The sequence below is a fragment of the Columba livia genome, chromosome 3, assembly GCF_036013475.1.
Source record: "Columba livia isolate bColLiv1 breed racing homer chromosome 3, bColLiv1.pat.W.v2, whole genome shotgun sequence".
NCBI lineage: Eukaryota > Metazoa > Chordata > Aves > Columbiformes > Columbidae > Columba > Columba livia.
In genome coordinates, this window is record NC_088604.1 from 78,087,633 (window position 1) to 78,115,325 (window position 27,693).

Here is a 27,693-nt window from a genome sequence, read left to right on the forward strand (position 1 = left end):
TCTGATGCCTCGCATGGGCCTCCGACCTGTGGTTGAGTGTCCCCTCAGGAGAGAGCCGGCTTCACCAGCTGCCAGATGGGCTCAAGAGAAGAGGAAGACAGAGACCACACTGCAGTCTGGCAGTGAAATCCCTCGCCAGGACCAACAGACCTGTTCCCTTGGGGCACTGTAGATGTGAGAAGTTGGCTACGTTCATCATCTGAACATGGACTGGGAAAGAATACAGCGTCAGCTCCAGTCTCCCCTCAGTTTGCCCACACCCTGAGAGAGAGCCTGGAGCAAGGCAGCATCCCAAAGGCCTTTCTGTGACCATCACTGTGCCCTCGACTGACCATCCCGGTCCCATCACAACTGTCTGGGCAACAACCTGAGGGCCTTTAGCTTGTACCAATAGAAAGAGCACCCAGATTATTCATCTCTCAACACCAAGAAAAGCCCTTCAAAATAGAACCAAGTATGTTAAAATACTGGTTATCACCATCTCCTTTTTTCCCCCATGTACATCTTCTAAAATGTATCCAGCACGCAAAAACATACAAGAAAAAAGATTAATAGAAAGATCTGAAGGAAGAAATGTGTGAGAAAAAAAATGGGACTGTAGCCCTAAGAGATACAGGGGAAAAAGATCCAGTCTATTCTCGTGTTCTTCATTCAGTTTTCTGTAAGTGAAAACTTACATTCTGTACCCAATGCTGTTCACGCACTGAAGTTTTCCTCCTTGGACCTCAGGGACATACAATATGACAAATTATTAAATGTCTCCAAGTAATCCAAATATAAACATCTTTTCTTTCAAGACTGCCACAAATTACTAAACATGGACTGACATTTCCAGTTGGACTGGACATGAACTGGACTGCTTCTGCTTCATATTTCACAGATTTCTACATGAATTAACACTTATTGCTCAACAGCAAAAAAGCAGCAACTGCTCTGGGTCAGTGGATGCTTCTCTGAAGTCAAGTCAGAAGACATCATACTCAAACTGAAGTAGAGAAAGGCGTATTCCTGTGTAGATAGCTTGAAAAGAGTAAAATAATTACACCATGGCTGGTGCTGTTACTATTGCTGTTACATTTATTTTGGAAGGTTTGATATCTCTCAGTATTAAACTGAATTTAAGAGAAGACATCTTCATCCCAGGTGCTAAATTAAGTATTGCCCATTGTTCATAAGCCATGAAAAATACAAGCGTAATAAACAACTGCCAGTGATCCCCTTACAAGTAAAGGAATAAAAGATAGTTTTAATCAGTCTATGTAATTCTGTTCCTAAACATTTTTTTTCTTTTGCTATGGAAATATCACATTTCATTCCTATGGGATGCTGGCTGTTTCTTTGTGCTTTCTGCATTATCTCTATTAATAAATACAAAATATTATTGCTGGATTGCCTCCAATCACTAGTTTTCTTAAGCCATATTTTTTGTAAAATATGTGACTAAAGAGGCTGGCAAATCAGATAATAGGTGAATTCAAGAGACCTTCAGTGTCTGAGGGAAGCTGTCATTGCATGCATAACAAACAAAAGAACAAGATGCCAGAAGAATTATTTGCATTCTCAGCTAATCTGACAGGTAAAAATGTCTCCAAGTCATCTTTGCTAGGTAATTTTAATCAACTGAAGTTGAAATTATATGACAGTGAACACAATCAGCATTGAACTTGGGGAGGGCAAGACATTCTAACTGGTATCATGTTATTACAAAAGCTCTGGGAACCAACCAAAGGAGTTCATGTGGTAATTGTGCAGATTTATTTTAAAGAACAAAATCAGGGCTGTTCTCTGACAATATCTGGCAAACACGCACTTGCTTAACAAAAGCTGTTTGATGGACTTTGGTGCTAACACCCTGGGGATTTGGTGTCTTGACTGTTTGCAAAGCCTCTGGGGTATCCCCGATAAGTTATCTGAGCCATGGCCAGTGCTCTGACAAAACACCAAATCCCTGTTCCCATCATCACGCTACTGATTAGTATTTGCAAATGACATCTATAAAAGGATTCAAGTCTGCACACACAAAATGCAGGGTTGATACCCAAGTAAATGTTGGTTCCCCCCCCAGTTCTTGCAATCAGCTCTAGAAAGACTGTCAATGATTTTCTCTCATCTTTAACTGAGTCTTTCTTTAACCCATAATGCACTGGCTGGACTTCAATGCTACAGATTTGCATGTTACTGACAAATTTCATTTCACCAGTGCCTACATCGACCCTTTCTGGTTCATTACTGTAGACACTGGTACTGCAAAGACCAAGACCATGTGCTCAGCTTAATGCATTGAACCAAAAGGGACAAATCACAGTAAATGAAGTTAAGCATTTGTGTACATCTTTTACAGAAGGGCAACCTTAACCTTTTGTGTCTATGTTATACATCGATGACTAAAATGACAATTTGTATATTGCTTCTCAAAAAATTATCAAGTTCAAGCAACTCAGAAAATTATTCATAAAACAAAAGAGTAGGGAGCAGAGCGTGCACTTCAGTTCAGCAATATAATTATGTGTAGTATCATTAAATATTAAAATACAGGAAAGTGTTTTCACTGGTAATTAGTCATTTTAAAATCCGAGGGAAAACATTATTTTTTTTTTACATTTTTTTCTGCAGCAGAAAGAAAATAAGCTCTCACCCTTCACTCAAGCTTAGTCATTCACTGTGACCCTTGCTAGTACGGATGAGACCAATTCATTTGTAAGATATCTAACACTGGATAGCTGCCAAAAATCCATCAATGCAAAAACATGTGCCAGCTGAACAAAGCAAGGTCAATCTACGCGAGCTCAGGAGAAAACCGGGTGAGAACCTGGAGCTCTATTTTGCTGACGCATCAGGATTTGAGGACTGACTTGTGCCCTGTCAGATATATCTGACCTAAATGAAAATAAGAAAATTGAAACTGAAGACTGTAATCTCACTTCAAGAGGATATATAAAATACACCTAAATTAATGATCAACCACCCTTCTAGAATTTAAGGCTGAAATCAAAGTGTGCTTTTGAATTTAATTTTGAAAACTCACTGAATGAAAAGAAAAGCATTTTTGTGTTCTGAAGGTCCAGAAAGAAAATCCTGTAGCACCACCACATACTTCCAGAAGCAGTTTTAATTTCCACAAAATGCTTCAGTTTAACAAAACATCCAGAATGGAGACTAATTGTTGTGGCTGAAGGTAGCAATAGCTTGAGCATTAAGGATTGCTGACATGTAATAGGCAACTAGGGTGCAAAGGTAAATAGAAAGGGCTCACAGGGCTCATGCCCTAACCCCACCCTGCAGACCAGTTTAGAAGATCAACAAATCACTCTCCTGCACTATGCACTTCAAGCTTAAAACTCTGTGGCCCCAACAACCAGTCTTGGGCTAAGGGATTTAACCAGGTGGTAAGTCTGAGAGATGGAGCTGGATATGGAGATGTGAGTCACAAGGATGGACTGAAGCCCAGGGTAACTTCTTTTGCAGGCCATGCAGGGGCCTCTTCACCGCCAACTCCACAAAAGTGCCTGGTTGCTCACCACTTCTTTGGCAAAATCATGCACATTAATATTTTACAAATAAAGGCATTACAGTACAAATATCTGGCTCTGCTCCACCAAGCTCTGCTGCAAATCTGAGTATTCCCAAATTCTGATGGATAAGGCTCCTTCTGACATGACACATTTCTGCTCAGGATAGCAGCTTAACGAGCAACAAGAAGTCACCCAGAAGCACACAGAGCACAGGTTACAGGCATTGAAAGGACGTCCTCTCCTGAAACAAGCATCAGATATAGTTCTAGAAACACAGAAAACCAAATGCTTAAAAAAGGAGTGAACTGAGCTCCTAAATGTAAACTCATGAACCCCACAACCAAACACATTTTGGAACCCAGCAACTGTTTTGGCTCCTTCCTGCTCTTTTCCTTGTGAAATTTGGATTAAGAACAGAAATAGGCTCTGATAGTCTCAGGTTGTTTAAAAAAAAAAAAATCTCTCAGGACTTAAAAGCCAATATCAATTCCTCAAACATCAAAGCTGTTCGTTATAAAACTGTGGTTTAGTTTTCAGCTGCTTTAGGTTTTTGCATGCCTGAAAAAAAGCCTGGTTTTCTAACCAGACCAGTTGCTGCAATAACAGGCATCCCCTCTCCTCAGACACCTTCACTTTTCTTGGCCCACAGAGACACATTGTAGAAGCCCAGGTGGTAGAAAGCAATCTCTAAGGATGCTGGTTGTTAAACTTGCAGCTACCATATACCACGAAAACCTCTCATGTCACCTCTTTCGGAGTGCAATGCAAGACACAATATTTTTTGTTTCTGGCAACGACATTTTCTCAATAAAAAGGTTGCAGTACATCTAACAACATTTTTCCTTGCTTCCAGAAGTCTTCTCCAGTACACCCATATATACATATAAAATTGTGGAAGGAAAGAAAGGGAAAAAAAGACATTAAATATTTATTCCAGTCTGTGTTACAGAAACTATTCTAAGTTTATTTGAAATTCATAGATGGCTTCCACTGTTGGGGCATCATTGTCCATCTAGACAGGGTTGTACACTGCAGATTTCCTGCTTTTAACATAAACTATCCTCTTCCTTTTCATGCCATTCTTCCCAATTAAATAATCAAGATTAAAGAAACCTCTTTGCATCCTTTCTGTTCATGTCTCTAATATTTCTGAGCACTGCATCTTTTGGCCTTTTTTCTTTCCCACAATGTACTTTTGTTTTTTAACCTTCTCTATGAAGAGATGTGTTAAAAATGGCTGCTTTTCTCTCAAGTCCTTGTAATTTATCAGTACCTTTTGATGGTCTGGTGCATACATTGAATACACTTCAAGTGTGGTCTCAGGAAAGACAGGAAGGTGGGAACCATTATTTGCTAATAGCAAGATGTGATTTGTAAAAGCAAAAAGTTAAAGTTGCAACCACTCTTTAAATAAAGAATGATTCTTGGTAGTGCTACAGAGCCTTCAGACACAAAAAAATCAAACACCAGTAAATACTCCTTACACTGGTAATATACTTGCTACTGTAATAAAACTATACAGTGTACACATACACTGCAGAAATGAGTAATTGTCTTTATTTCTTAGACATCACTAGTGTGCCTAAAGCTTATACCATAAACTGGTTACGTTCATGCATCAATTTGCGTGGGAAAAAAGCTAGCTAACATAGAGAAAGCCCCACAGGCGATCCCATCCCACTGTCACAGCTGACTTACACTACGTACAATTACATGTGTCTGCTCTGTGCTTGTGTCCTTGATTTATCTAATGAAGTTCCAAGTGAAGCGTGAATATTGCATGTGCAACATGCAGTAGCAAAAAAAATCACAGCAGAGATTTAGAACTTAATTACATGACTGAAGGCAACTGGCCGCGAGTTAGAAAACAGCTCCTCAAGTTTTCAGCATCACCATCCGTAAGTAATTTCTGCACATGTAACACCAAACTGGACATTTTGTAGAGACACAGAGTGAACAGGAAAATATTTTAAGCTTTCCTTCTTCTATAGAGAACTCACAGCAGCTGGATATTTTGACATTCTTGCTGTTTGTTCCCTGATCATGGGTTTTCACCAAATTAAAAAATGCATTATGTATTTCTTCTGGCAGGCTGCTTTTAGCATACAGACAACAGAGTTACGTTACCAAAGGATATGACTCCCCCACACCAATGTGCAGCTACCTGGAAGTTTTCACCCAGCCTGAGCTCAGTACTACCCTCTCTTCATTTTCGGTCAAGGAGGAGCTGGGCATCTCCTCTCAATACCTGAAGGTATTGAGGCTCCCCTCTGCTTTACACACAGGACGAATGATAAGATGGAGGCACGTCCTCTCTCTGTTTGTAGAAAGTGAGTTTGAAGAACAAATTCAACAAGGTGCTTAATTTGAACAGGACTAAAGATGGATGAGAGGAATCCCAGCCTTGCTGATTCTCTTCTTTCAGTCTGCTCAGTCTGTATCTTCCTACCCTGCCTGCAGGGTTTTGGTTGTTTGGGTTTTGTTTTGTTTTTGTTTTTGTTTTTTTTTTTGTTTTGTTTTGTTTTGTTTTGTTTTGTTTAAAAGCTGTGCCAAATGCTTTTATTACCCAAAAGCATCTGGATCAGTCATTTATAATGCCAACTCTCAATTAGGCTGGACTGCAAACTGGGGAGGCAGTGCCTTCTGTCCCCACTACACTTCAGAAGACTCTCTGACCTCTTCTTTGAGCAGTGCTGTGGCACTATTGCCAGCACAGCTTCTCAGCTACCACATGGAGAAACACCCGTAGGAAAATCCAGAGCTCCAGGATGCAGATATTGGTTTTGGTTTTCTCAAACAGAAAACAGTCACAGAGAACACTCTTGTGATTCCCTCATTTCCAAAGCAAACAAAGATTTCCTATTTAGGGAGCAGCAGATTCTTAGGGCCCTCAATTGAAATTACTTATTTGAAACTAAGTCAAGCAGACAAAACTCAAAAATAATAGATTTCAAGTTCCTCCTCTAGCCCCTTTTTTCTTTCTTGTGGGTCCTGTGTGAAAAACAGCATGTGTAGACAACTAAAAATAGGAATGTAAGAGGCCCAAAGAAGAGGAAACGAGCCCAGTGCTTAACTGTTGACTTCTTAAACCACCAGATTCTTCCAGGGCAGCTCCATATACTCTTGCCACTTGTGCAGAAAGAAATCCTACCATATTCAGTTGTACCCCACATTTGTCATTTCCAAGACTGTAAATGGGGAAGAACGTGCCTATTCCATGCTGGGGAAGGCTTCTGGTGCTGCCTGGGGGCAGCCAGCTCTATTTTCCTGCCCCTGCAGGCCATGATCCCACACAGAGGAAGGAGCAAAGAAAACCTTCCAAGGAAGAGTTTTGGCTCAGCCTCAGCTGGCTCTCAATGGCAAACCATGAAACACATGCAATGCTGCGAGGCTCAGCCCCAACTGAATTTAAAGGCCTGTTGCATCCACGTTTACAGATATATAAAGGGTGAGTGTCACGAGGATGGAGCCAGGCTCTTCTCGGTGACAACCAATGATAGGACAAGGGATAATGTGTTCAAACTGGAACACAAAAGATTCCACTTAAATCTGAGAAAAAACTTCTCAGTGAGGGTGACAGAGCACTGAACAGGCTGCCCAGGGAGGTTGTGGAGTCTCCTTCTCTGGAGACATTCAAAACCCGCCTGGACGCCTTCCTGTGTAACCTCATCTGGGTGTTCCTGCTCCGGCAGGGGGATTGGACTAGATGATCTTTCGAGGTCCCTTCCAATCCCTAACATTCTGTGATTTTGTGATCCAGCAGACACATTAAATCTATTCACAAAGTGAATCAGCTACAGCACTAACACTGAACAGCATTAGGGAGTCTGCATGGAAAGGTCACTTTTCAGACCCATTTAGTTACTTAAACTATGATTTTAGGGAATACAGAGATGCCTTGACAGGTGGCACGCTGCAATTTTTGAGCTTTGCTCTCAGATTCAAATGTAAAATGGCACTTGCCTGGTAACAAACCATCCTGGCTCAAAGTCAAAACAAAGTCTTCCCAAACCACTTCACAACAAAATTATTCAACTTCCAGTTCATTAAGCCTGTCGGGCTAGGGCCCTCATCTTTTTTTCCAGCTAGCACGTGGCTTGAGGACCCTCTCATTTTTCCATCTCTGCTTCCAAGATTTACTTTTCTTGAACTGCCTGGGGATGGTGATGATACAGAGGGACCCAGCAGTAGGTGGCAACTACATACAGGAAAAAAAAACACTCACAAAACTCATGTAATTCAAGCATAAAAGTGAGATTTCTTCTGTTTGTTTCAAACCCTACAGTGAACTATTTTAACACAAAAGGATGATCAGCAAAGATAATTTTCCAACATAAGAATGCAAGCTCATGAAAATGTACATGGCTCTGTTTACTAAAAAACCCTAACAAATCTGAACAAAATGTCAACATTGTCCAAGATATGTCTCTAACATGCATAAATCCACCCTGGAAGTCACTTTTCAGATCTGCAGAAATTATTGAACTCTTTTTTTGATTTCGCAGAGTTTCCATTAAAAAATTCTAAATGTGAGCAACTTAAGAGGAACTAAAATTGACAGGCCGACTAAAACTGTCTTAAAAAAATCCCAAAACATAAACAAAAAACAAAAACAAAAGGCAATTATCTAAGAGATTTACCAGCCTGTGAAAACAGCGGTACTGTTCTTGCAGAACAACATAAATCTGCATTTTTCTGGCCTGGATTTTAAAGCAGCAATAGCAAATTCCAAATCTACCCAAAAAGAAGTCTTCCACCTGTGAACTCTATAGGGTACTTAACCTCAGTACTTATCTCTGACATAGCAGCACCACTGCTTACCTTGGGGACATACAAGGAGAAGATAATCCTTGCAATGTCTTTGAAGTTGAAGAAAGCCACAGAATCACACACACATCATCATGAACAACAAGAAATTACAAGGCTGATAAACAAATTCTTTCTCTTCCTTTCCAGTTGCTTTTTCTTACAATTTGCCTTTGTACTGAATAGGTATCTCTTCAGGTACTACAATACCAAGCTGTTTCAGGTATTTGCTGTTTTTTACATAACTTTTCTTAGGATACCAGAGTGTTATCTTCACCCCCACCACACAGGCAGAAAAGTGAACATCAAGCATTGACCACAACCTGGTCAACATCCCACAGAGAGTCTGTGACAGTCAAGACTTGAGCCTACACATTATTTCCTAGTCTAATCCTCCCACACCTAAATATGTTCAACAAGCCAGTCTGTCTCCTATTTTCTCATACTCAACCTTGTTGAAAAGTTGCCTTGAATATATGCTCTTCTACACATCGCCCGTTAGATGTTCCCAGGCTTGAGCCTGGGAAGCTGTTCTGGGATTTCAAAACTCCTATCCCTTGCAATTGCGAAGTGGGATCTTTGAAAGGTTACAAATCCAAACAACAAACACAGGCAGCCAACATGGGTAGTATGAGCAAAATTTAAAAGCTGTTTAGAGATCTTGCAGTTTTACTTTCAATTTTCTTCCTAGAGACAACAACAGACAAAAGGACACTATGAGCAACTGGCCTCACAGAAGCCACACTACCGAGGAAGGGGATGCAACTGCCGTTCCCTGAAGAGACGTGTCCTGACAGAGGATTACACTGAACAAGAAGAAAGAGAGGTCCCTTCCTCAGCTGAAGTCTGCCCTTCCTAAGTAAGAGAAATATGAAGACCTGACCCACTTTCTTCTCCTCTCCTATTCTACTGTGACAGAGACCATCTCAGCACTGGCATCTTGCATGATCCAACACAGGATATTTTCCATGGGGGGAGTCTAATGATATTTGGCATTTTTTCAAAGATCAGTTTTGAGGGTTGAACAATTTTAAGAACCACTTCGGTTTTCATAGCTGTAGTGGGAAAAAATAATCTGAAAACATAAACTAAGCATAACCTAAAAGATCTGTGAACCAAGCAAATAACTCAATAGGCCTTCTTTCTGGAAGTTTTACGATACTCCAGAACATGACTCCAAATTTCTAAACATCCAGGTTTCAGAACATTGTCATTCACATAATGATATAAAGAAGTACAGAGCCTTTGGACAGACAGAAAAATATCTGTAATAAGAAAGAGGGAAAAGTTCTCAAATTCTATAGCATACTATAGAGTTGTGATACATTAAGAAAGCCAGACAGATTTTGTTGCTGGTTTTGTTATTACTTAAATTATCAGGGATCCTTACCTCGAAATTCCAGCCCTCTGAGCTGAAAGGTGACCAGACCATTTCCAATTTCGATCAAATGCACAAAGGCATTTAAATAATCCGATGCCAGAATAAAACAGTCTCCTGTGTTGTAGTTTCCCCAGCGGCCCAGAATCAAATCTCCACAAAGCGACTCCTGTAGAGATCTTGTCAAATGCTCATAAAAAATGGAGTTGAGATTATTGTCATCATTTCCTACAACCAGAGCAGCACACATTTGTAAAAACATAAAATTATTACTACACTAAGCCATTCTGCATAAAAGCCTATGCTATTTTTTATTCCTGCATAAAACATCTTCCTCTAACTAGATAGTAACTTCTTGATACTTTATACACACTGCGTTTTCTAGGTAGTTTTCAGGTCTTCAGAGAATCAGGTCTGAAATTTCTGTTTAATTAACAATATTACAAATAAAGCATCAAGTTAGTGATAACACACATAGTTCAGACTACCCAAATCACCAAAACTCCTTCATGTTTTATTACAGCAGGAGTTTTTTGGCTCCTCTGCAATGATAAGTTAAGGTCTACATATTGTTCTTACGAGCAATAAGAAACCAGAAATCATTATTATTTCAGTACACAAACTTAAATCTGAATATTATTGTTAGGATTTTTAAAGAATTTGGTCCTATAGCTTCCAGTAATTTAATTATGATTTATTTCTTTTAGCCCTCCAGGAATTTTTCAAGGCTTCGTCCCTAAAGTATCTGTGGGTACTTAATATGAGGATAGATATTTTTAAAGAGTACATTTAGAGTATTGAGAAAGAATGAAACAAGGTCCATTCACCACTAGAACTGCTATGACTTCTTTAAAAATAGTATCAGCTGTCCAGTTACACATCAATCGGAAACACTGCCCAGGTGGGTAACACTCATTACAGTGTAACGGTCTCATCCCATAAAGATCTATGGCATTTAACTGGATTAAAATTAGCAGTTTATGATGGTGATCTGTGAAAGGAAATGAATCTTTCATAAATGCTAACAGTGTCACATAATCCAACGCGGTGTTGTCTTGCGCTTGTACTCTTTTACATAATATATGCACTTGACATGAGACCTGCTTTTATTTTCTGTATTACATCAGTGTCGCACCTTCAATACTTTTTAAATGCTGGTGCATGAATAGATGTACATGTACAAAACAACATCTTGGAGGTGTATTTGTATACACGAGAGCATATCAGGTACACTTGCATATTTATGTATGTGCATATCTGGGAGCAGATCTAACACGGAGAGCAAATCAGAGTATGACAGGCTGTAGCTTTCCCTACAAATTGCTCCTCAATGCAAAAGGAAGAGTGGGTGTGCTACTACACAGCTTTTCATCACCGCGGCCTTTATGCATCCAGCCCTGGTACACATGTACATGCAGGTACACATACACAGACAAAATCAACTATAGACCTTCTGAAGCATATTCAGACAGTCAAAATCTAAATGAGTCATAAAATGAATCTTTTAAGCACACACACAAAAAGAATGCTTTGCTTGAGCTATGGGTTTTAAAACATAATTAGCTTATTAGCATATATAATAATGCTAAAGGTTACTGCTAACAGATGACAGAATGGCCTTGGGAAACATCTTAACTATCTGCCTTGAACTGATAAATAATAAAAGAGCACTATATAAGCCTCAAATTGCTAACACCATGCTTGCTTTCTTGGATGCTCTGGATTACGCCCATTTCTGCTTAAAGATGTGTATTTGTTCATGCTACTAATGTAATGAATAAGGATAAAAAGACAGGCAGGTATAAACAAGAATAATTAAAAGGTAAACGTATGCCTCCACAATACAATCCCTAACACCTCAGTGGTAAAATAAAATCAGCTGCAGAACACTAAAGCAGAAGAAACCCCTGTATGTAACCCTGGCTTCCCACTGGGACTGCGATTTGGCACGGAACTCTGCTATCAGTCTCCCCTGGAAAGGGCTCTGTCCTGCCAGGCGCAGAAGAGCATCAGCTGAGGTGCCACACACTGTCCGTGTCCACTGGTTTGCCAGAAAATGTCTCACTTCCCACTCTCACAGGAACCACCCAGTGCAGCCCAGGAAGGTGCTTTATATCCCCAGGGACTGGAGCTCATTTCACAGACCAGCACCTGCATGAGCAGCCCTCCATATTTCCTGTGTCTGTCTTTTACCCCCTCCCACAAATTCCCAATTTCTCCTCCCGCCTCTCCAAAAAGGTTTCTCTCTGAGGAAGAGGAGATACCCATCAGCCCAAACTACGTGGTGGCAGGGGCACTGTTATCTGCAGCTTTTTTCCAAAACCTTTTACTCTTCCCAGTGGACCTTTGAGTCCAGCCAGGACATCTGCTGCATGCTCCACACAACCAGCAGTGTTCTTATTAACCAAGGGGTGCACAGCCCAGCAGCTGCCTGATCACATACATGGAACTGAAAAGAGAATTTAGTTAAGTCACGTGGCGTGAAGTGGTGCTCTGCTACACTTAAAATACTCTGGTTTGTTCACACATCATTTAAAACCTTTGCACTTCTTTAGCATCCCAGGCAAAGCCTTGCTCATGTAAATACATCACATTTTGCAAATCAAGCGAAACACCCAAACTCCCAGGCCATACCTGCATCCTTTTCGATCTGAATTGCCAGTCTTGTGTTGGAATGGTCCGATCTTTTGGTGCTGGAAATAAAGACATGTTGTAGAGCCAATTCTCTTTTTAAAAAACAGATTCTCCCCAAACTACATTTTTATTTTCTTTTTAGCGTATCTTCATGTTCTGTGTTTATATCATTATGCAGTTCACACTCCTCCATTATACAGTCCTAAAATTACATTCAGCCCTTTGAAGGCAATTGCGAGGTTGATGTGGCCCCTGGTGAAAATGATTTTGACACCCCTGCTTTAATCCATTCATCAGTTTACTCCAAGTAGCCATATATAGTATTTCAGTTCAATAATGGTATTGATATAGTAGCTTATCAGCACATAAACCAGAAGTATCTGTGTTTCTTCCTCCTTTTCCTCAAACTCTTTTTTTCCCCCTTTTCCATCTTGTGGAACAGAGGTCACTCAGGATTTGGCATCCGTGATCATTCACAGCACTACATACTTAAATAATTGAACTGCCTGCAGAAGCACATGAGCCAGGCGCCACCAAAACAGTAAACAGAAAGAATATTAAATCAGTTTTTCTTCCCTTCTAAGCTTTAAAGGAAACAGCTAGACTTGAGGGGCTTTCCTTATGTGAAAAATCTTTCTGTGGGTGTAAGGCATCTATGGGAAAACAACAACAAGAAATCACTTCATTTAGTTTCATATTTAGCTAGGCAGCAACAAGAGTCTCTGGTCATTCTTGTCACTTGAAAAAGAGTAAATTACAGGCTCTCATTGCATACAAACAGTAATTCTGTCTCCCTTATGAATGACATATTCCCTACTAAGTATTTTTATTTTAGCAGTGGAATATAAATACCATGGGAAAAATGGTCACAGAACAGAAAGCAGATTGCATTGAGCTTTTATTCCTACCTGTAATAAAAGACACTAACAAAGTCTGAAAATAAAGAATGAATAAAACACTACAGGCAGGCACGTGTCCAACAGAAAGGAGTGGTTGTTGTGGTGACAAGTGATATTTAACACCAGAAGTCCAAAGCAGCTCCCAAGCATCCATCTCCTAGGCCTTCAGGGCACAAGTGACAACCTGGCTAACAGAAATGCATGCTATGACAAATATACATTTCCCTGAAATACTCTTCTGACAGTGATGCTTTAGGATTTTGGGACATTTAATTAAGAATATTGTCTCAAAAGTTTTACCCTCAATCACCAGCCTTAGCAGAAGACCTATCAATCAGATATGTAAATATTTTCCTTCCTTGAAAAATGGGCTTAAAAGAGAAAATGGGGAAAGACAAAGCTGTTCGCTCTAAACCACATTTTACAGAAGGTTACACATGACAGTGGCAAGAGTCTCATCTGTTCACCGGCCCACAAACACAGGGGAAAAGTGCCAAGGCACCATCTCTCCTGGCACAGGAATCGAGGGAGACATCCAGGCATTGTCCTCATCATGTCCTTGGTCAAACAGTGATGAGGGCACAAACAGTGATGGGATTGGCTGGGGTCTGGCTCATGGGGGTGGAGCACAGAGCATAGTGGAGATTTTTAATGGGATGATGGTTGGCCAGTCAACTTAGAAACCCCAAATTTAGCTACTCACTATGAGAACTTAGATATGCCCCAAAGATGACTGTGGCAAAGAGGGTAAAAGTTATATGGGAGGCTTTCACACAGCTTAAAGAACACTGACAAAGGATGGTGTAAACACAGGGTAATGTTGCCTTTGAAGCACAGCAGAGACTCTCTGGGAGTCCGTATGTCCTCATTGCAGTATTGGCTTCCAGGATTCCGTGTGTCAATATACAGTTTATTTTAAAAGATGGAAGTTTCTGAGCTGAAGCTATAAGCTCATGCTGAAGCCAAATGGAAGAAGGATGCCATTGATGTCCCTAATTTTAAAAAGCCTTTTCATCCACATTCTACAGCCTACCCCAAAAAACTGGAAAACCAACCACCAGAAAAATTGCACACAGGCTTCCATGTAGCAGACAGAAGAGGATCAGAACTGCTTTACTTCTACTCCCTAAAAGCAACTGATTTTTGCTTTAAAAAGGCATGTTCTTTACTTTGCAAGAAATACAGTTGAAGAGAATGTGAGTCTTAATTAGAATTATTTGTAATTAATATTAGTACATTATCTACATAGATTAACATTTTATTAGATGTATTATTTATCTTCCTGCCTCTGGTTGGCTCAGCTTATTGTAACTGCAATTTTCATTTCCTATGCAACAGAAAATGGCAATGGGGGGAGGACCTTCTAAGCAGTTCAGAATAGAAAGAATGATTTTACTTCAAAAAGGTTGTCAGAATTCTTCTACCCTGATATACATCCACCTGCATTTGCAACTTACGCAAGAGTAAGCATAAAGATTAGGTTATGGAATTCAACCAATTTTCTATTCTCAGCAGAGAAATGCTGCTGATTTCCAAATGCATATGTTTTAAGATTATGAGACTCCTTGTTAATGTTCAGTCCCTCTGAAATCAGTGTGGCAGTATGAGGTACAAGTCAATACTACTCTTTATCCCAGTTTTTTACCAACCTATAAAGCATTTCCGTTCTTGAGGCATATTGCGGCCCATACAAATAAAGCAATACTTCAGAAAATTCTAATCTATAATAGGTAGAAATCCTTTTGCCCAGCATGCAGCTGTGGCTCCATTTCTTTCTTTTTTTTTTTTTTTTTTAAATTTCTTTTCTTTGAGAGAAGTTGCGTGAAACAACCAGGGAAAATCACAAGTGCTTCAGGACACTCTGAGACAGATAATGCAGCCTGATGGGGAAGAACGGAAGGAAACAGAACAGCTCTCACAAACAAAACAAAACCAGACTCCGTTGCAGCTTTATGCTCCATTCCAAGCACAGTAATGATTGCTTTAGCAGCTAAACCACGGGCCTCAGGACATGACACAAGAAAGGATTTACCTTTTCAGACACTACTAGAAAAACTCAAATCTTTATACAGATATTTGAAGCACAGTTTTAATTTTTTTTAAGACCGAAGGTAATACAGACAGTTTGTAAAGCAACCTCCTGTCCTGAAATTCAGTTTAGTTGAATAAATTCAGTCTGGTAATCCATTTTGGACTTTAAAAACCAAACATAGCTTCCAAAGCTATGTTTGTACCTTCCTGAAGGCAATGGAAATTTGCATAGCATTAAATTATAATACACTGCACCTAACACTCAAATGGGCAAAATCTTTATTCGTGGGCTTTTCCCTGTTGACTAGGACTTCTCAAACTGGATTTTTGGGACTAGTGGGTGATTTGGGCTTTCCTCCAGTGGCCTCTTGCTTTAAATTTGGTTGTTACCACTCATCAAAGGTGATAATTAGATCAGTAATTGCATTTCTTCCTGATTTGCATTATTCTACGCAAACCAACTGCAAGTCCTTGAGCACTTGCCCTGGAGAGCAAGAGATTGTGTTTGAGCATCTTCAGCTAAGTCTTCAGTAATTTTAAAGTAAAAATCCTGCTTAGTTCCTGAAACATCTCTCTCACGCTCTTTTAATCCAGAATTTATGTGGGCACTGAGACAATCCACGGGTGTGCACAGCGCTGTTCATGCCATTATAACTATTGCTTCCCTTTGCAAAAGGATGAAGTCACTTCCTATACTTCCCTTGTCCAAAAATATTGCCTTGTTTTTCGACCTGGAAAGACTTTCTTCTCTCACTTTACTTTCCCAGTTCCTTAGAAGGGTAAAAAAGAAAGCCTGAAGGAGATTCAGGCAGCCTGGGGAACATACAGTGGATTTGGCAAATTTGGCAAATTGAGAAGACAAAAACAAACAAAAAAGCTGTGCTTATTTGCAGAAGAATAAAATCACAACTGTTCTATCTGCCTTGCTACTGCTGGGTTTTTCCCCAAAACACAAACTTAGGATTTCCAGGATTCCTGCTCTGAAGGAGGGGATGTCTACTTTGAAAGAACAAAGAAAAGCATTTCCCCTCTGAGGGACGCAAGAGATGCCTTTCCAGGGGAGATCCAAAGTTTTTCTTTGTGTCCAATACATTGGAATCTGACTTTCCATGACATCTAACAGGCAAATCTAACAGAGAGAAACTCCAAACTCTACTATGCTGCAGCCCTATTCATGGAAGTCTCGAAAAAAATCCTCAGCATTTTCTTGTGAATGTGTTATGTTGCTGGCACTATAAATGGAAGGCTTAGCATTAAAAACACAGTAGTAGTAGAAGGCTATGACAGCGAGGCAGGAGAGAGAATGAGGAGATGGTAGAGTAAGCAGGCAGACACGAATATTTGAAGGACACCAGCGGCAAAAACGACGGTACTAATTGGAAGTGGGAGGATGCCCAAGTAGTTTTAAATCAATTCATCTAATAGGCAGAATTATTCCAGCACGATTATAACAGCAAAGGCTGACAGCCCCTTCGTGCATCACCATGTCCAGGTTTTCTGGGCAGCCGCATGGAAAAGATGCCTCAGATTTAACTCACATCAATAAGATCTCTTAAAAATGAAAGCAACTTCTCCTTCCTGGTCACTCTCTCTGATTTTTATCTTTCATGCTTTCTTCCTCCCCTCCTTCCCTAATTGCTCCAGTGTTTCATCTAACAAAAATAAGAAGTGGCTTTGCTTGAACACCAGGAAATTGGGGGAGGGCTATGGTATAAAAAGTTCCAGTTGTTAAGGACAGCGCTGTTGAAGGATCCTTTTAGAACACAGGAAGGTCTTACTATCAATAATGTTTCCTGTTCTTAGGGTTCCTTTAGTTTCTTAAAAAGCTTTTTATAATTCATTCTGAGAGCTTTGGGGTTTTTTGTGTTTTAGGTTTTGGGGTGGGGGGGTGTTTGTTCGATATTGGTTTTTTGTGGTTTTAGTAGGTATAAAAATCAGAGTTGCAGTCATTTGCCGAGCTACTGCTGAGCATGTTTATTTGGCATATTCTGAAGCCTTCCTGGAGATGAGGTTTCTGTGCCCCTGCAGCAGTAGGGATGCAAATGAGAGGTGTGAATGTGAGATCAAAAACTGAGTGCCCAAATAGGGATTAAACAGCCCACCTAAATGTTCTGACATTCAAAGGTTTAGCTGGGGAATTCACCTCTTATTTGTAAGCCAGGCCATTTAAGCATCTGTGTACTTTAAAATATTCACTAATGCTTTACCAAAATGTCATCAATATCCCTGCTTTTGTCTTATTTGTCTGCCTTGCTACTTAATTTCTTCCCCCTTGTCCTTGTATGCTTTTTCTTTTGAAAGGCATTTAGTCACTATCTTCAGGTATTTTATACTAAATGATACAAGAAGCTCTATAAGTGGAAGGATTATGCCAACTGTACAGAGACGTTTGTGCTCACTCTTCTGTCAGTGAAAAGGGGCTTAGACCTGACATTCCTGTGAGGATGTGGCTTAGCACAGGACCCTGCATCACAATCATACCTCACTGCCTGCAATCCACAGACGCACTTTTCATTTAAAAGCAAAAGTGTTAATTACACACAAAACCATGGATTTGAAATAGGGCAGGTGAGTGTTATTTTCCTGGTTTTCTCATCACAAACCAAAGCAAACGTCATAGTAAAGGTACAACACTGTGCCCAGTGCTGGGTTAGAGCTCTGCAGGACTAATGCACTTGGGCTCTGCACTGGCCAATGGGCCCATGAGTGAACTGGCAAAAGCCTGAGAAGCAGTAAGGACCTGGAGAGTAGAACGGAGATGATAAGAAATGTCCTGTTGACGTTTTCACCAGAAAAAAAGAGCGAGATCAGGCAGAAAACAATGAAAACAAAATGAAAAAACAAAAGCCAAGAAACAAACCACACACCAAAATGTTGGGAGCCCCTTCAGCAAATATGGCCAAGGTGTTTGTCTCCTTTACTCCACAGATTGATGCACATTGCTTAAATATCACAAAAGGGGGAAAGGACAGCAAGGCATTTCAGAATTCATTATTAATATTCTTTGTTGCTGACAACAAAGTGCTCTTAAGTTTTTTCAGTGTGAAATGTTAAAATAACATAAACTTAAGATTTTTTAATTATCACTTTTAAACTCAAGGTCACTGCTTAAAAATAAAATTAGGAGGTGGGGATAGCAAGAAAGTATGAGAAAATACAAGTAGGACAAAGACTGGTGAATGATGACTTACAAAGAAAGCCTACACCAGAAATACTAGGTTAGCACACTATCAGGTACTCCATATACATATTTTCACCGAAAGATGAAGGGAGGCAAAATGGAAGCTAACCGAACCTTTCCAGTGCCATAAACCTGCGAGTGCAGCATCAGTGATACTACACTGAAGAACAAGAAAAACCTTATTGCTACTGTGCAGTTGTACAAAACCCAGTCTAAAACAGGGATAACTTTTAATACCTCTGTTTTCCTCATTGCAAAGGCTGCTGACAGTGTTCATCATTTGCGGCAGTTGCTACGGTAGTCTCTACAGTACTCTTCAGACTGAAACAAACTCTGGAGAGCAAATACTGCCAGTTGAAGGATTAAATTAAAAAAAAAAAATCCCTGTAGCATTCATTCAGTGTTTACCTAGTCCCAACTAGCGCAAAGCTTCAGAGACAATTCTCAGTGGCAATGGTGACATAATTCTGCATTTCGCATTACCTCAGAAATAAGTGAGAGATATTTTACTTTTTGCTCTTATGAGCCCTCAGGCAATTTGGGACCAGTACATACTCTTGTACATCAGAAGACAATCAGGACTTAGGCAAGCTGTAGCGTGAATTATTCCCTACTGCTATCTTTACACAACTTATGTAACACCTCAGTTAGAACAGTTATACTTGCTGAACATCTCTGTGATCTCAGCTTTTCCCCATATTCACAAAAGTTGCTTGAGTAAGCATCTTCTTAAATGGAAGGTTTGAGTTTAGTACTCTGAACCTCAGCTTGCCCCTAAACATTTGATTCAGTTCAGTCTAAAACAGGAGATAATCTACATTATCCAAGTGAAAGGCATGAATGCTTGCTGAGAACAGTTGTTCTTACGGAAATTCAGTCAATCCATTTCAACAGGTTTCCAATACTCGACATGACAGAACTTTCATGAGTTTACTTCATCTCATTCGATTTACAAAATATGGAAACTAAGCATTAGATGAACATCTTATAAATTTTTAGTGCCACTGTATATCAACACAAGCCTTTAAAATACTACTTGTGTTCCATTTCTGATTAATGAGTGCATTCTCATCTTTCTCTTATGTCCTGCTGCTGCTTTCCTTTCCAAATATCTTTACAAGTCCTCTTCTAACATTGTTATGATTTCTTTCTTTCCTCTAAAGGTCTGAGTTTCTGCTTATCAATATCCATTGCATTATCCTCTCAGATTTTTCACGGCATGCCTTTTCCTTTTCTGACCATCCCTTTCCCTTTTCATTTATCCCGCTTGTGGTTTTGATCTCTGCTTGTGTTCCCGCCTGCCCTCAGCATGTGTTCCCTCTCTGAGGCCTCCCTTCTGTCTTCTTCGAATGATTCAGTGAATTGGAGTTGTGGATGCATCTTTAACTCGGCAGGGAACTACAGAGCACTGAATCAGAATGCACTCCCAATTAATTATCACACATATGGCTCCTATTCAATTAGCCTCAATTTGTTTTATTGACTGCCACAGGCAAAATTTGAGAAGAGGAGCTGTTACCAGTTAAAGAAATAGTGCCAAAAGTTAAAATATAACTTTGAATTTTGTACAGCCTCCCTTGAATGTGAAACTCTCGGCAACTCTGAAAATACTTATTTTAATATCAGACCTATTTGATTAAAGGCACCCGGTTTTCCCTGCCCATCCTTTCCCTGGCAGCCCCCACATTTTCCCAGTTCAGTGTGACACGTGGAGTGAAGTGATAAGGTGTGGGCTGGGTTGGAGAAGAGATGTACACACATCTGTGCCACAGCAAGTGCCCAAAGGGGCGCACACATGGTCACTTACTCCGGGGGAGATCACTGTTCAAGATGCTCAGGGTAACATAATTTCTACTAGGGCTTCTTACAGCCTGGGGCTTTATCTGAAGCAGCACCTCCCACACCTGAATGCTGTGGTTTTGTCACTCCTCAAAGCCCTGCACACCTGCTGGAAGGGATTAAAGGCTCCCAAACCAGGCAAGGGTTGTAGGTACAAGTCCATGGGCACTACTGGTGCAATGTGAAAGAGGTAAAGCAGATCAGCACTACAGCAGGGAGGGGACAGGGAATGGTCTTGAAAAGACAGTCAGATGAGTGAGTCTAATGAATAACCTGTAACTTCAGAGGGCTCATGAAGAACTAAGGCTGAAGTACAGGCAAAGACATTCCTTGTTCTTCAAACATTTTGGTTTTCTCCCTCAGTGCCAGAACCATGGTCACACCTGCACCTGGGAACAGGGTGAAACTTCCCAAAGACCAGTTTATACTCGTTGTTTCAACAGAGAGGTATTTTCCCCACAAAAAAATCTTTACTGCAAAATCTGCTGGAGAGGGAGAGGGGACAATGAAAAAAAAAGCAGCAACTTGTTAATGTTTCAGCTTTTGCATCACTGCCAGCCATGGAGTGCCACTAGAGTTAGCAGGAATGCTGTACCCAAGGGCACCCAAGCCAGGCCTAGGCATCCTTCAGTACCAGTCTAGGCTGGATGGTCAAAGATCTAAGTACCTTTGAAGTCTCCAGAAAGACTCGGACCAAATGCCACATGCTTTGCAAACAGGACCAGACAGCCCTTCTGATTTGAAGACAGCACACCAAAAATACAGACTGAAAACCATTCAATTAATTGGGCTTATTTGTTTTGACTAGAAAGTCCCAGGCACTAATAAACACCCATTGTGTTTTTATCTACATGCCAATACATATTTATACTATTTTGCTGAGTTCCAAATTAACATTCAATAAAAGCCTGAAGGAGCCCTGAGGCCCACTCAGTGAAGACCTCTCTTAAAAGAGCCGGGGTCAAAGGGGCCAACATTCATAAAACTGGGTAATAGCTGATAACAAAGGAACTAGGACCTCAGTACACTCTAGGGTAAAGTTGTACAACTGGAATATAGTGCTTCTTTCTGGTCAGTTCACTAAAAAAACAGTACAAAAATAGAAGCAGTCAGAGAAAAACAAAAAAAATTAGCAGAGAAACAGTTCAGAAGAAACTAAAACAATTGCAATGAATGGTAAAACTCATGGCTGTAATGTGGCTTTTGTGCCAGGTGGCTGGAAGTATTCAGAAAATTTTGAACACTAAGTAAGGAGAACAGGCAGTGACAGAAGTCAGAGCATAACATTTCTGAAGCGATATTTGAGGAAATAAGGCAAACACTAACTCCTGCTGATTAAAGGAAAAAAGGTTCTCTTATGCTTAGGTTATGCGCTAATTGTTGACTTCAGAGGTTAATGTACCTTTCTTTAAAGTATTCATTATAAATCAGCGTCCAAGGCATTACTGAACTATAAACATCTGCTGCAGTTGTTCCTCTGTAAACATCACCACTATGGAGGTCTAAGAACATGTGAAAAACCAAACAACATGGCAAGAAGAGACTAAAAAAAGAAATCCAGCCCTAAAAAGGAGAACTTGAAAGGTCTGAACATACAGCTCCCAAACAAGGCCCATGGACAGTTATGGTTGAATGATGTTCAGTGTTCGGAGCAGGGGTTTTAGCAGCTGTAACAGATGAGCAGGCTCACAGGGAAACCAGATGCACTGGTGTGTGTTAAAAAATAAGCATTTGGAAGTGGAAGGCTTGTTATTTTATGGGAAAAAGGGAGGGAGCAGACGAGTATATTTCACAAGTCCTTTTCCCACACACGTGCATAATGTGGGGTCAAATCTAATTACATCTACACTGAGAAAACTCTTCCCATTCCACCTGCAGGCTGTCCACAATGGGCAGGTTAAGTGAGCCAGCAGGAAAAAAAATGCCAGCTGCACTGGAGCTGAGACAGGGCAGGTTTTCCTTACCCTCCGTTCCCTGTATTAACCTTACAGGTGGTTGTTTTCCAAACTGCAATGACTGGAACAATAACACCTTGATACACTTTTTAAAAAGATGGAGAAAAGAAAGGCTTGCTCACATGTTCTTGAACACAGAGAGGTGTCCTGAATGCCATTCAGAGATAACTGGCAATTTAACCACAGCCTCTTTAGAGGCACCTAATTCAGCTAAACCACAGTCATTCACTTGAGACCCTTCAAAGCAAATGCAAGCTGTGCCTTACCCAAAAATAGTCACTGAACCAGATGACCAAGAGAGAACAGAAACAAGGAGCAGGAGAGAGAAGAGGGGCTTGTAGGCAGCAAAATCTCCAGATTCCTGGTGGCAGTTTGCTGTTTGGGGGGAAAAGTCACAGCTGCAGCAGAGAACAGGCTGCTCGACGTGATCCAGCAGTTAAGACCCACTGGGGTATGACAGTAAACTTCCTATGCTGCCCTGTCCGTTGCCATATCCCAGACACAAAGCAAGATAAGAGGAAGGGAGGGGGGGACAGAATCAGGCTACAGCATGACAAAGTATTTAAGAAAAAAAGCAAAGCAGAGGAATGGAACAACAGCGTTTGAACAAACACTTCATGCTTTAAAGTGCCTATGCATTAAATAAGATTTACTGCTATTTCCTTTTCTTTCTCTGACATCTACAGCCTAATCATTCCAACAGCTGTGAAAATAAAGACTAAAACAGGACTCTTCAAACTCAGGCTAATGGCAGGACGAAGCCAGTGTTGCATCAAGCTTTTTATTTTTCTTTAAAAAAGAGAAAATTTCTCATAGTTGGACTTCCACGAGACAGACCGCTCATGAGCAGCAAAGCAGCTTTCTGATTTCACACACCTCTCTCTTCAACAATGGCAGCAAAAGCCGTAGAAGAGTCGTTGCATGAGAAGTTGTTCTTTCTTAATCACCTCCCTTATTGCTGTATTTTTTCTTCTTCTTAAAGTCACCCTTCCCTTTCTCCCCAAAAGATCCCTGATTGCAGTGATGTATCAGTGCACTAGACTCTGCACACAGTGAGTACCAAAGTGCACACTGTGAACAAACAGCATCTGTTGACTGCAGGGAAGAACACCCATGCTCTGTGCACACACCGCAAGAGCACAAACAGGCACAGTATGATTCCTGAATTTTGAAGAGCTTGCTAGGAATTTCACAGTTTGCTTACTGTCAAAATTATTATTATTATTTTTTTTCAGACCCGCTTCAGTTCCTCCATCTCCTTGAAAAAATCAAACAAGCTATCATCTTAATTCTCTAAGCCTTGCAGCTCCAGCTCACATCATCTAAAGTGGCAGATGCTTGGTCAGAAACCTGAGGAATCAAGCTCCTCTTTAGCCATCAGAAAAAAGTGGGATTAAAAGAAATACTGGAACTGCAAGATGTGTATGCGTGCTCTCACAGGTAGGGACAACCAGATCAACACTTTAAGGAACAGATGAAGCAGCTGCTCACCACTCAAGCTACTGGCCTAACAGCCCAGCTCAATAAACACAATATTCTGCTTGCTAATGTCCAAAGCTTCACCCTTGGATTCACTCCACAGAAAATGAACCGGATGGCTTTTCCTCATCTCATTTCACACCGTTGGCCCAAATGAGATGCAAAAGTAAAGTTTTCCTTAAGTGAAACAAATAAAAAAAGAAGTTTGCATGAGAACAGTGAAGTGTGCATATACTGCATATACTGCATATACAGAAACGACACTCTAAGAAAGCAACCTAATTTATGACTTGGAAGAAAAACAAAAACATCATATTTAGATATCTGGAGTGCTTCTCAAAATTGTTTTCAGTTAGTCCAATTAAGAGGTTAAATTATAAAAAAATATAACCATGGGATTGATTACCTCTGACTTCATATAAACGTAAATGAGTTTTTGTGTAGCTAATATAAATGTGATAATTTAATGTAGTCATTGACAGAACAAGGAAGTGTTTGAAAATAAGCATGCAAAGCAGACAAACCAACAACAACAACAAGCTATCTAAAGCACACTGAGGTAGCTTTCCCCTGGGCAAAACTTCCTGTCAACTGGCAATGAGTATGGAAACAGCAAAAAAAAAACATCTGCCAGAGCTTCTGCTTTGTATGAGGCACAGCTCAGCCTGCACTGTAGTGAACCCGTGATTTTTCATGAATACCCTGAGCTGAACTTGCCAAAAAGGTCAATGCACTGCAATAAGGAAACCTCTATACCAGCTTCCCCATCTCTTCATCCTGTTTGGTCTTAGAGCACCTGAAAGCTCAGTGCACACCTGGCCACAGGGCACTGCAACCCAAAGACGGGCCAGTGCAGGAGCCACAACGACTTCCCACTCCATCTCGTTCCCGATCCTGTTCAACTGCACAGCTCTGAAAGAAAGCAATTATGCCATCCTTTTGGATTTTTAGATGTTGAAGGGTCAAGATTTAAAGCAGTAAGACAAGACCCATCTCACTTCATTGAGCTATTTTAAGTACGTTGTAGAAAATTTCCCTATTCTTAATACAAAATTACTCCCTTGCCTTGCCTTTTTCTGTCTTTTCACTGTGTCCCTTTAATGACCCATTTCAGCTCAGTGCTCACTCGCTCTGATTAGTTCTTCATGTGAGCAATGAAATACTGAAATGGAAGCAAGGCCAAGGAAAATCAGAAGTGCTAGAGACAAAATGAATACGAATTTAGGTGGAGTCATTACACATGCATATTGTGGAATGCCACCGGTTCAGGCAAACATTTATTTCACTTTGATGACTATCTGAATCTTCTACAAGGCTGTTTGCTACTTGTGAAAGGATTTTAAGGGGCAAGGTTGTAGTTCTTACGTTTTAAGTGAGATGATCAAGAAAGACACACTAGAATTTCTAACAGTCTTTATATGACTTGGCTTTGTCTGAGTAATTTCTTTATAGACGAGTACATATTCACTCACTGACAAGTCAAAATGAAACAAAAATAAAACTCTCCAAACTAATCAGACATTTTCCCGTAAAAGATGGCAGGTGGGGAGTTTGACTGGGCGGTACGCCTGTCAAAGCATAACGCAGTTGTCCTAAGGCGAGCTCAGGGAGGATGGAAAACTCCCGTGGAGCAGAAGGGCAAAAGCTTGCTTGATCTTGATTTTCAATATGAATACAGACCATGAAAGAGGGGCCTCACGATCCTTCTGGCTTTATGGAATTTAAGCAGGATGTGTCAGAAAAGATACCACAGGAATAACTGGCTTGTGGCGGCCAAGCGTTCATAGCGATGTCGCTTTTTGATCCTTCGATGTCAGCTCTTCCTATCATTGTGAAGCAAAATTCACTAAGCGTTGGATTGTTCACCCACTAATAGGGAACGTGAGCTGGGTTTAGACCGTCACGAGACAGGTTAGTTTTAGCCTACTGATGATGTGTTGTTGCAATAGCAATCTAGTTTTGAGTTTTCCTGAGGTGCTCAGATACATCAGTGGCATCAATACAAGAGCGGTAAGTGTCTAGCACTTCTCACTGGTTCAGCCAAATCCTGATTTCGCCAACACAACTTTCACCTAGTGCCTCAAACCGCTGTTCTGCAGCTGCAATAAGTTCCTCCAAGCCAGGTTACATGTCAGTAGGTGGTAAAGAGCTCTCAGGCTGCTCAGAGCACAGGCCTCAAAGGACACCCCTTAGTCACTGAACCTATCCCCTAACGATGCAGACCACTCATTCATCCCTTGCAAAACCCACCTCCTTCTGGAAAAGGAAGTGTTTCCCTATCTCCAGTACTCTTGCTGGGAGCCCATTAGATCCCAGTTACCACAAGCTTTCAAATCCTACTGGGCAGAAGGAGCAGAAGCTCTTCATCCAATCTTTTCAATAGTCTGTGCTTATGTACTTGTCAAACTGAATGAATGGATGCTAAAATCTGACAAAACCAATTCTTCAGTCACACTTCAAGATCTGATGTAGCAAGTAATGCCAAGGCGAACTCTTAATCACTTCCCTATGAGAGTCACCTGCCACATCCCAAATGGTAACATTTAATCAGGCTGGGACAAAACACATTAATGCAGCATGACTTCTAGTGCCAAAGGCTTCACAGATTTAGTTGCTAACATGAGCTAGCAAGAAAAAAAGGCTGACAACTGGAACTTCTACTGTTGTTCTTTTTTTTTCTCACAGCTTCATTACTGTATGTCTGTACAACAAATGCAACACGACATCTCATCTGTAATATAATTGTTTAAATACTTCTTCAGAAATAACCAAATAACCACAAAATCTTAAAACACCAGAATCAAGATTCAAAGATTAGCCTCTCATGCTCTACAACATTTTAAGGACTATCTTCCAAAACAAAAATACCTCCAGAAAGGAAATTAATGAGAGCAAAACCTTCACAAATCACAAGTGTAGAAAATATTTGAATTGCCTTACTTGTAGTTTTTCTCCCAGAACTTGATCGGTCTTGCGTATGATGCGATAAAGATGACACTACCAAGAAACGGACTCAGCGGTGTAGAAAAGACTGAAGTGGCCAGAGTTTGAAAAAAAAGCATAGCAGAGTCTGAAAATGGCAAGTTAAGGTAACACAAATTATTTCTGTGTACTTCTAAAGCATTGCCAAGACAGCAATTTGAACTATTTATTTTTGCTTCTTTTGTTGTTATCTATCTTACCAAAGAGGTGGCAAGGAAAGGAAAGGCAGTGCCAAATTGCCAATTATCAGCATGCAATCAATGGCTCTTCACTTCTGCACGGCTGCAATGGAGGCAACATGTCTGCACAGGGTACGTTATTATCAGGGTGACCCTGTCTCATCTCCGCCCGAGGACAGATCCTGAGCATGGGCCTAGCACTAAGTGCCCTTTTCCAGCGACCTTCGTGTACCGTCTATGACACAAAGAGCATTTCCAGAGTCTGACACACAGAGTTTAAAATACAAAAATCCCCCAAACCTGATTTTCTTGGAAATTCTCAGTTCTCTGCACTGGAGTCTTGATCCCAGTGTGTCCAATATTTCATTCTGTGCTTCTGCTTATTTTGGAATGACCTAGTGCATGGAGAAACAACTATGCCTCTATAATCCAACCTGTGGGCTTAAAATCATGCTTTTGTGTTAATTTTTGCTGACAATTTAACAGTCCATGCTGATTGAAATGTAAAAAAATGTTCAGCACTTCATATTTTTTGACATATATATGAAATGAGAAGGTGAGGACAGAGGAATAATAAATATCACACATAAATTTAATAATGAATACCTGAATCCAGAGTTTACTTTAAATGTAAATTCATATTCCAGATTGCTGGAAAGGAAGTTAGGAGATGGACAAGGATACTGAAAAACATGCAAGTTGAAAAGAACATGATTTAAAAATCCAAAAACTTTAGATGTTAGGCTTTAATTCTTCATTAAGTCATACCATGTCCATGGAATCTCAGGAAAAAGGTTTCCAAGTTGGTATAAGAGAAT

At 40.4% G+C, this 27,693-nt stretch overlaps 1 protein-coding gene across 5 annotated transcripts in view; it reads right to left on the reverse strand.

Moving 5' to 3' along the window:
• PCNX2 (pecanex 2) overlaps window positions 1-27,693 on the reverse strand; it is a 151,171-nt gene that overhangs the window by 27,047 nt on the left and 96,431 nt on the right. For 4 of the 5 annotated variants that reach the window (XR_010471482.1, XM_065057769.1, XM_065057770.1 and 1 more), the window contains 3 exons: window positions 26,655-26,783; window positions 12,331-12,389; window positions 9,709-9,924 (listed from right to left, as the gene is read on the reverse strand). Coding sequence is in view for 4 of the 5 variants with exons in the window: in XM_065057769.1 (XP_064913841.1) it covers window positions 9,709-9,924; window positions 12,331-12,389; window positions 26,655-26,783 (404 nt within the window). In the remaining variant the exon portion in view is untranslated. The remainder of the gene's footprint in view (window positions 1-9,708; window positions 9,925-12,330; window positions 12,390-26,654; window positions 26,784-27,693) is intronic. The other variant, XM_065057771.1, reaches the window with a different exon arrangement.